The 10,764-nt window shown below is 41.6% G+C and overlaps 1 protein-coding gene across 1 annotated transcript; it reads left to right on the forward strand.

The window, feature by feature from the left end:
* Positions 1–3,541: 3,541 nt before the first annotated feature.
* On the forward strand, positions 3,542–5,173 carry LOC110537413 (solute carrier family 13 member 5-like). The gene is made up of 3 exons (XM_021623437.2): positions 3,542–3,704; positions 4,263–4,400; positions 4,616–5,173. Exons 1-3 carry the CDS (start codon positions 3,576–3,578, stop codon positions 4,754–4,756), a joined length of 408 nt encoding a protein of 135 aa, XP_021479112.2. The 5' UTR covers positions 3,542–3,575; the 3' UTR covers positions 4,757–5,173.
* The last annotated feature ends 5,591 nt before the right edge of the window (positions 5,174–10,764 follow it).

Below are 10,764 nucleotides of genomic sequence, written 5' to 3' on the forward strand. Positions count from 1 at the left end.
CAATTGCCATTTTGCTATGTAGAAATTTGTCTGTCATTAGCCTACTACCCCGTTTTTGTTACAGGAAATGCTAATGGCAATGGTGGCTTGGTTTGTTTCCTGTCACAGAATAACGCATTTTCATTTCTTTACATTGTTTTTGACTGTCAATATCAACAAATGTTTTAAATACAAATACATTTCTTTATGTAAAATGGATATTTTAATATATTGCACACTGAAGCAGGGATTGCGTCATTTCCGGCTACATGCAAGAAAGTGGCACATTTAATTTTCACATTTGTCTGATACCACTGGCAATTATTTAAAGGTTGAATTTCTGGCTCTACACTCCAATTATCGGTATTTGGTGGTCTCTTTTGATCCATGTTTCGTAATGTTGAGCTTTCCTTTATATTACTTTTTGACTTCTGACACCATGGAATATATTGCACACTTGAAGCGTCAGATAAACAACCTTCATGGGTCAAGTACAAGCAGATGATCACATGTAGTAATCAGTAACAGTGCCATCCTCAGACACTCCAGGTAAGTACATGTACATACATGACATATAGTGCATTCGGAAAGTATTCAGACCTTCTTGTTATGTTACAGCTATATTCAAAAATGGATTCAATTGTTTTTTTTCCCTCAGCAATCTACACACAATATCCCATAATGACAAAGTAAAAACAGATAATTTTTTCTTCTCACATTTACATAAGTATTCAGACCTTATCTCAGTACTGTGTTGAAACACCTTTGGCAGCGATTACAGCGTTGAGTCTTGGGTATGACGCTACAACCTTGGCACACCTGTATTTGGGGAGTTTCTCCCATTATTCTCTGCATATCCTCTCAAGCTCTGTCAGGTTGGATGGGGAGCATTGCTGCACAGCTATTTTCAGGTCTCTCCAGATATGTTCGATCGGGTTTAAGTCAGAGCTCTGGCTGGGCCACTCAAGGACATTCAGAGACTTGTCCCGAAGGATCTCATCAAGGATCTCTCTGTACTTTGCTCCGTTCATCTTTGCCTCAATCCTGACTAGTCTCCCAGTTCCTGCCTCTGAAAAAGATCCCCACAGCATGATGCTGCCACAACCATGCTTCACTGTAGTGATGGTGACAGGTTTCCTCCAGACGTGACGCCTGGCATTCAGGCCAAAGAGAATCTTGTTTCTCATGGTCTGAGAGTCTTTAGGTGCATTTTCGCAAACTTCAAGCTGGCTTTCATGCAGTGGTGTAAAGTACTTAAGTAAAAATGCTTTAAAGTACTACTTAAGTTGTTTTTGGGGGTATCTGTACTCTACTTTACTATTTATAATTTTGCCAACTTCTACTTTTACTTCACTACATTCCTAAACTAAATAATATACTTTTTACTCAATACATTTTCCTTGACACCCAAAAATACTCTACATTTTTTCAGGAAAATTGTCCAATTCACACACTTATCAAGAGAACATCCCTGGTCATCCCTACTGCCTCTGCTCTGAAGGACTTACTAAACAAATAATTTTCTTGTAAATTATGTCTGAGTGTTGGAGTGTGCCCCTGGCTATCCGTCAAAAAATAAAAAATAAAACAATTGTGATGTATGGTTTGCTTAATATAAGGAATTTTAAATGGTTTAAATTGTACTTTTTCTTTTGATACTTAAGTACATTTTAGCAATTCCATTTACTTTTTATACTTAAGTATATTTAAAACCAAATACTTTTAGACTTTCACAAGTAGTATTTTACTGGGTGACTTTCACTTTTGCTTGAGTCATTTTCTATTAAGGTATCTTTACTTTTACTCAAGTATGACAATTGAGTACTTTATCCACCACTGCTTTCATGTGCCTTTTACTGAGGTGCGGCTTTTGTCTGGCCACTGTACCATAAAGGCCTGATTGGTGGATTGCTACAGAGATGGTTGTCCTTCTGGAAGGTTCTCCCATCTCCACAGAGGAACCCTGGAGCTCTGTCAGATTGACCATCAGGTTCTTGGCCACCTCCCTGATGAAGGCCTTTCTCCCTTGATTGCTCAGTTTGGCCGGGCGGCCAGCTCTAGGAAGAGTCTTGGTGGTTCCAAACGTCATCCATTTAAGAATGATGGAGGCCATAGTGTTCTTGGGGACCTTTAAGAAACCCTCCTGTTCTCCACTCATTACCTGTATTAACTGCACCTGTTTGAACTTGTTACCTGTATAAAAGACACCTGTCCACACACTCAATCAAACAGACTCCAACCTCTCCACAATGGCCAAGACCAGAGAGCTGTGTAAGGACATCAGTGGTAAAATTGTAGGCCTGCACAAGGCTGGGATGGGCTACAGGAGCAAGCAGCTTGGTGAGAAGGCAACAACTGTTGGCGCAATTATTCGAAAATGGAAGAAGTTCAAGATGACGGTCAATCACCCTTGGTCTGGGGCTCCATGCAAGATCTCACCTCGTGGGGCATCAATGTTCATGAGGAAGGTGAGGGATCAGCCAAGAACTACACGGCAGGACCTGGTCAATGACCTGAAGAGAGCTGGGACCACAGTCTCAAAGAAAACCATTAGTAACACACTACGCCATCATGGATTAAAATGCTGCAGCGCACGCAAGGTCCCCCTGGTCAAGCCAGCGCATGTCCAGGCCCATCTGAAGTTTGCCAATGACCATCTGGATGATCCAGAGGAGGAATGGGAGAAGGTCATGTGTTCTGATGAGACACAAATAGAGCTTTTTGGTCTAAACTCCACTCGTCGTGTTTGGAGGAAGAAGAAGGATGAGTACAACCTGAAGAACACCATCCAAACCGTGAAGCATGAAGGTGGAAACATAATTCTTTGGGGATGCTTTTCTACAAAGGGGACAGGACGACTGCACCGTTTTGAGGGGAGGATGGATGGGGTCATGTATTGCGAGGTCTTGGCCAACAACCTCCTTCCCTCAGTAAGAGCATTGAAGATGGGTCGTGGCTGGGTCTTCCAGCATGACAACGACCCGAAACACACAGCCAGGGCAACTAAGGAGTGGCTCCGTAAGAAGGATCTCAAGGTCCTGGAGTGGCCTAGCCAGTCTCCAGACCTGAACCGAATAGAAAATCTTTGGAGGGAGCTGAAAGTCGGTTATTGCCCAGCGACAGCCCCGAAACCTGAAGGATCTGGAGAAGGTCTGTATGGAGGAGTGGGCCAAAATCCCTGCTGCAGTGTGTGCAAACCTGGTCAAGAACTACAGGAAACGTATGATCTCTGTAATTGCAAACAAAGTTTTCTGTACCAAATATTAAGTTCTGCTTTTCTGATGTATCAAATACTTATGTAATGCAATAAAATGCAAATGAATTACTTATAAATCATACAATGTGATTTTCTGGATTTTTGTTTTAGATTCCGTCTCTCACAGTTGAAGTGTACCTATGATAAATAATTACAGACCTCTACATGCTTTGTAAGTACGAAAACCTGCAAAATCGGCAGTGTATCAAATACTTGTTCTGCCCACTGTATGTGCATGCGTGCATGCTTGCGTGCATGCATGGGTCTGTGCATGTGTATAAGCTTGAATGTGTGTGTATCCATCCAGGTGTCTGGTCTGTCGCGGTGGCTGGGTGATCAGATGATACCTCTCTGCTCCATCCCTCCCTGGGCTATCGCAGTCATCCTCTGTCTCCTCACCGCCATCTTCACTGAGTGTGCCAGCAACGTGGCTACCGCTACACTCTTCCTGCCCATCCTAGCCTCCATGGTACACCCACCCACACTCAACCAACCACACACACACACTTCTCTCTCTCCCCATCTCGCTCACACACACAAACATACTCGATTGCTCTCCATTCTGAGATCAAGATTCCTTTTGATAAAATTGGATTGTACTGAATAGAGCTGGTCAATAGGGGATCTGAGCCAGGCCTACTACTGAAGAGTCTGAAGAGATAAGCAAATAGCGAGAGAAGCCCGAGGGAAAGAGCTGAATGAGTGAAAAGTCAACTCAGAGAGAAAGAGGGAGAGCGAGAGAGAGAGAGAGAGAGAGAGAGAAAACAAGACAGGTTATTCACACTAATAGGTCACATTAGAGGCCAGACATTGAGACTGTAACAGCACTGTGTGTAGAGCTCTCAGCTCTGTTCATTCAGTGACAAGAATCTTTGATAACTGAGCCAACACAGAGCCACACACACTTTCTTTCATCCTATTCACATCCACATCGCAGGATAATAGGCTACTAATTGTGCATGTACTCATATGTGTGCATGCATGTGCATACGTATGTGCTGGCTAATATGTGTGTGTTCTATTGCAGTCCCAATCCATAGGAGTGAACCCACTGTATGTGATGGTACCCTGTACCCTCAGTGCCTCCTTTGCCTTCATGCTCCCTGTCGCCACGCCTCCTAACGCCATCGTGTTCTCTTATGGATACCTGAAGGTGTCAGATATGGTGAGAGCCCCACTTTTGACCTCTGCTTCTATGGAAACCTACTATACAGTAGGAAGTATGAATAATAAGTTAATGTACTGTATGTTGGCATATATTTCACCCTACCACCCCACCTTAAATCTAAACCTCCTCCTCGCACCGTATTCTTCATCCACCTTCACCACCATCCCCTCAACCTACCACCACCTCAGCTTTAACCCCTCTCTCTCCTCTAGGCTAAGACAGGTATAGTGATGAACATCCTTGGGATCCTGTGCATCACTCTGGCCATTAACAGCTGGGGTAGAGCCATTTTCAACCTGGACACCTTCCCCTCCTGGGCCAACACCACCGCTAACATCACTACAGGAGGATGAGGGGGGGGGGGGGGGGGATGACCCCCAAAAACACCATCATATGCCCCTGTACTGCAATACCACTGCTACCGATGCCAAAAAGGGGATGAGGGAGGAGGAGACCACTGACAACCCTCACTGGGGCAACAGAGGGCTGGCCATGGGAACACTGGTTTACTGGTTTATTATCAGTGTATTTTATACTTATTATGTACAGATAATATTATTATATTATATGGTAATGAGGGAGCCTTAGAGAACTCTGATGATAAATAACTTGTAAAAGCCAAGACACGCTGTAATACTGTAACTTATATTTGTATTAATAGCAATATTGTGATATCAATTGATATTATATAAATATATTATCTTACATAAAATTACAGTGCCTTTGGAAAGTATTCAGAACCCTTGACTTTTTCCACATTTTGTTATTACAGCCTTATTCCTCATCAATCTACCCACAATAACCCATAATGACAAAGCAAAAACAGGCTCAGAAAATGTTGCTAATTTATTCAAATAAAAAACAGAAATATCACATTTACAGAAGTATTCAGACCCTTTACTCAGTGCTTTGTTGAAGCACCTTTGGCAGCGATTACAGCCTTGAGTCTTCTTGGGTATGACGCTACAAAATTGGCACATCTGTATTTGGGGAGTTTCTCCCATTCTTCTCTGCAGATCCTCTCAAGCTCTGTCAGGTTGGATGGGGAGCGTTGCTGCACAGCTATTTTCAGGTCTGTCCAGACATGTTCGATCTGGTTTAAGTCTGAGCTCTGGCTGGGCCACTCAAGGATATTCAGGGACTTGTCCCGAAGGATCTCATCAAGGATCTCTCTGTACTTTGCTCCGTTCGTCTTTGCCTCGATCCTGACTAGTCTCCCAGTCCCTACCGCTGAAAAACATCCCCATAGCATGATGCTGCCGCCACCATGCTTCACCGTAGGGATGATGCCTGGTTTCCTCCAGATGTGGCGCTTGGCATTCAGGCCAAAGAGTTCAATCTTGGTTTCATCATACCAGAGAATCTTATTTCTCATGGTCTGAGAGTCTTTAGGTGCCTTTTGGTAAACTCAGTGGGCTGTCATGTGCCATTAACTGATTAGTGGCTTCCGTCTGGCCATAAAGGCCTGATTGGTGGAGTGCTGCAGAGATGGTTTGTCCTTCTGGAAGCTTCGCCCATCTCCATAGGAGAACTCTAAAGCTCTGTCAAAGTGACAATCAGGTTCTTGGTCACCTCCCTGACCAAGGCCCTTCTCCCCCGATTGCTCAGTTTGGCCGGGCAGCCAACTCTAGGAAGAGTATTGGTGGTTCCAAACTTCTTCCATTTAAGAATGATGGAGGCCACTGTGTTCTTGGGGACCTTCAATGCTGCAGATAGTTTTTTGGTACCGTTCCCCAGATCTGTGCCTCGAGACAATCCTGTCTCAGAGCTCTATGGACAATTACTTTGATACTTAAATAAGGTATTTATTTTATTATTATTTTTGAAAAACCTGTTTTCACTTAGTCATTATGGGGTATTGTGTGTAGATTGATGAGGATTTTATTTTAATTTTATCCATTTTAGAATAAGGCTGTGACTTAACAAAATGTGGAAAAAGTCAAGGGGTCAGAATACTTTCCGAATGCACTGTATATTATACTATACTGTATTTCCCAGTATTACTATCCATAGAATGTAATCATAACAGAAAGGATTCCATTTTAGATTTGTTTGGTCTCAGAATTTCAATCATTCAAGTCTCATCGAATATTTGGTCAAACCAGTTTTTCAAACTTTGTGTGTGTCAATTATTTACAAAATTACGTCTACAGGACTTCATGAATGAAAAACGAAACTAGATGAAACATGTTTTCGCGGGCATTATTTTGAAACGCCTGAACACGAATACGCTGTACACAAGGGAGGAGAGTGAATAATCTTTTTTTTTTATAGCTATGTCATGTGATTTATTGGTCAATTTTGTTGTAAATGTTTGAATTTAGTTGACCCTGTGATTATGTTAAATGTTGATTCAATACATGAGATTTATTGTAGGCCTATAGTATGAGCGTGAAAAACGTATTGCCTATATGGGTAACGTTAGAAAAAAATGAAAAGAAAATGATATGCAGTGAGGGAAAAAAGCATTTGATCCCCTGCTGATTTTGTACATTTGCCCACAAGCAAAGAAATTATCAGTCTATAATTTAATGGTAGGTTTATTTGAACAGTGAGAGACAGAATAACAACAAAAAAATCCAGAAAAACGCATGACAAAAATTGATTTGCATTTTAATGAGGGAAATAAGTATTTGATCCCTCTGCAAAACATGACTTAGTACTTGGTGGCAAAACCCTTGTTGGAAATCACAGAGGTCAGCCGTTTCTTGTAGTTGGCCACCAGGTTTGCACACATCTCAGGAGGGATTTTGTCCCACTCCTCTTTGCAGATCTTCTCCAAGTCATTAAGGTTTCGAGGCTGACGTTTGGCAACTCGAACCTTCAGCTCCCTCCTCAGATTTTCTATGGGATAAAGGTCTGGGGACTGGCTAGGCCACTCCAGGACCTTAATGTGCTTCTTCTTGAGCCACTCCTTTGTTGCCTTGGCGTTGTGTTTTGGGTCATTGTCATGCTGGAATACCCATCCATGACCCATTTTCAATGCCCTGGCTGAGGTAAGGAGGTTCTCACCCAAGATTTGACGGTACATGGCCCCGTCCATCGTCCCTTTGATGCAGTGAAGTTGTCCTGTCCCCTTAGCAGAAAAACACCCGCAAAGCATAATGTTTCCACCTCCATGTTTGACGGTGGGGATGGTGTTCTTGGGGTCATAGGCAAACACGGCGAGCTGAGTTGGTCTCATCTGACCACAACACTTTCACCCAGTTGTCCTCTGAATCCTTCAGATGTGCATTGGAAAACTTCAGACGGGCATGTATATGTGCTTTCTTGAGCAGGGGGACTTTGCGGGCGCTGCAGGATTTCAGTCCTTCACAGCGTAATGTGTTACCAATTGTTTTCTTGGTGACTATGGTCCCAGCTGCCTTGATATCATTGACAAGATCCTCCCGTGTAGTTCTGGGCTGATTCCTCACTGTTCTCATGATCATTGCAACTCCACGAGGTGAAATCTTGCATGGAGCCCAGGCCGAGAGAGATTGACAGTTCTTTTGTGTTTCTTCCATTTGCGAATAATAGCACCAACTGTTGTCACCTGCTCACCAAGTTGCTTGGCGATGGTCTTGTAGCCCATTCCAGCCTTGTGTAGGTCTACAATCTTTCACTGACATCATTGGAGAGCTCTTTGGTCTTGGCCATGGTGGAGAGATTGGAATCTGATTGATTGATTGCTTCTGTGGACAGGTGTCTTTTATACAGGTAACAAGCTGAGATTAGGAGCACTCCCTTTAAGAGTGTGCTCCTAATCTCAGCTCGTTAACAGTATAAAAGACACCTGTCCACAGAAGCAATCAACCATTCCAGCAAATTAATTACTTAAAATGCAAATTAATTACTTAAAAATCATACCATGTGATTTTTTGGATTTTTGTTTTAGATTCTGTCTCTCACAGTTGAAGTGTACCTATGATAAAAATTACAGACCTCTACATGCTTTGTAAGTAGGAAAACCTGCAAAATTGGCAGTGTATCAAATACTTGTTCTCCCCACTGTATGCATAATATTGCAAATATAATAGAGGACTTTTATATATGGGGGATCGTCTCGTCTGACTACCGGATTGATATAATCTAGTTTATTGTAGCCTACATCTTTTCAAATTAATAGCAAGTTAGCCAAGGGTGCCACGGTAGCTTGATCAATCTGCTTAAAATGTGCATTTGTAAGTTATATTTTTAAGATGTATTTTCCTTTTTCCAGAGATGACTTTAAGCAATGCAGATAAGTGACATGCAGCGCCTAATAGCATTATAGAGCACCTGCATGATAGTCATTACAAAAAGATGCTCAACTGTTTAAAACAAATTCCAGAAAGTGTACAGAAGGTCACCGCAAGAGAAGACATGGCTAGAATCATTATCAAACACTATGGATTGGTTGAGTCTATGCTTGAGGTGAAGAGAGTGATGGACGAGATCCTAAGAAAGGACCCTACTGTTCAGAACCTACTGCTCCCCATTGTTAAGGACCAGAATAGGAAAATGCAGAAAGAAAATAAAGATATTACAATTTCACAGAAAGTGTAACATTAATGACTTTACATTCCCATTCCCATCTCACTTTCCATCTCTGGTCAGCAGAAATTGTTGAGTGCAACACGTTTGTTGATAATGTAGTTGTTGATTATTTTTTCCATCCCTGTAGGTAGGCATAAGAATCGCACCACATAATTGATTCGGAGTCCGAGACATCTAGCCACTGTTATACATTTTAAATATAACAAGTTTTGATAGCATTACAGACTTCTTTTTCTGTATTGTTTTCCTTACGAAGATTTCCCTTTAAATTAGTAACATTTCCTCAGGGTGTGTGATTGTTCAGTGAATGGTACATTTTTATGGAAATGATGGCATCGTATGCAGTTGTACTGTTACTAGGCAAATCAGGTGCGTTTTCACTGCTCTAGTGTAATGGTAAATTGCTCACCCAGTAGGATTTAAACATTAAGATGAATAAAATGCATTATTTTATTAAAATGACATTTTTTACTCAGGACAGAGAGTGAGAGAATCGAAGGACAAGGAGTCAGAACCAGATTATAAAGAATATACGTTTTCAAGCTTAAAATAAAATTGCATTTGTTTCAATCATTCAATTGAATTTATACAGTAGGTGTACAGAATGGCCATACATATTCTGAATGGATGTTCACTTGACAAGTTCTATGAACAATGGTGATTGATTTTATTTACTCCTCATGCCTATGTTTGATTAATTCATATATTTTGTTTTAAAGGGCAAAAGAAGAAGGGGCAAGGGAAAAGCAACAAGTTAGGCCCTGAGTTAGGGATCTTTTCACAAGTAGAATACAAATTAGCGTATTAGCCTTGTCTGAAATGAAGAAAAAAACAGATCAGACAGGTGGCCTCTGGTAGACAAATTGTTTGATGGAAATACACCATAGAATTTGAATAAAATGTCAGCTCTACCCATGTTATATGAAAGAACCACTTATAGTTTTCTACTTGACTTGACATCAGGGTCATCCTCCTCCCTCTTCCAAGCGCACTCTCAAATCCTGGGTAAGTGTTTGTCTCTTTTATTTATTTAAAATGTGGAGGACCAACATGACCACCATTACATGATGAGCAACATTGTCTGAGCCCTGAAGACTCATGTTAGCTCCCAAAGTTTGAGTCAAACAGATGTCTTGGGTTTAATACCTGGTTGGTCACATAGGCTGCGTTTACACAGGCAGCCCAATTCTGATTATTTTTTTGTGTGAAAAGATCTGACGTGATAGGTCAAAAGACCAATTAGTGCAAAAAAGATCAGAATTGGTCTGCCTGTGTAAACGCAGCCATTGACTGATCCTCTTTCCCCCTCTTTGGTCAGATGATAACTATCGCAAAGCGGAAAACCTTGGAATAACTCATGATAAAGTGATAATTGGGAAGATGATCACAAAGTCTGATTTGATACCTAACAAAAATAAAAAGGTTTTTATTTCAAGATGGGTCTGGTTGATGACACAGATTGTATCGAAGTCATTGTATTTGGAAAGGAGAGACACGACTTCTTCAAAAAGGGAATCTACTACCTGTTAAGGAATCTAATCATGAGCGACAACACAGTGAAGGTCACATGCAGAATCAATGTTTCCAAAACAAGCCCTTTCGAAGTTCCTAACTGGCTTGTTGAGGAGGCCTGGATGCTCATTCATCAGACAGTCCTCTCCATAGCTGATGCCAACGAATCTGATTCCGGCACCAAGATGAGCATTCAGGGAACTGTAATTAAAGATGTGTCCTCATAACTTTTTACAGACATATGACCTTCAATAAACCTTTTCTTGGTGAGTTTTGTGAATTGCCCCCTCTGTTCTAACTTAGGGGACTGGGAAAGAGAAAAAGCAGAGAA

The sequence above is a fragment of the Oncorhynchus mykiss genome, chromosome 12 (assembly GCF_013265735.2).
Source record: "Oncorhynchus mykiss isolate Arlee chromosome 12, USDA_OmykA_1.1, whole genome shotgun sequence".
Lineage (NCBI taxonomy): Eukaryota > Metazoa > Chordata > Actinopteri > Salmoniformes > Salmonidae > Oncorhynchus > Oncorhynchus mykiss.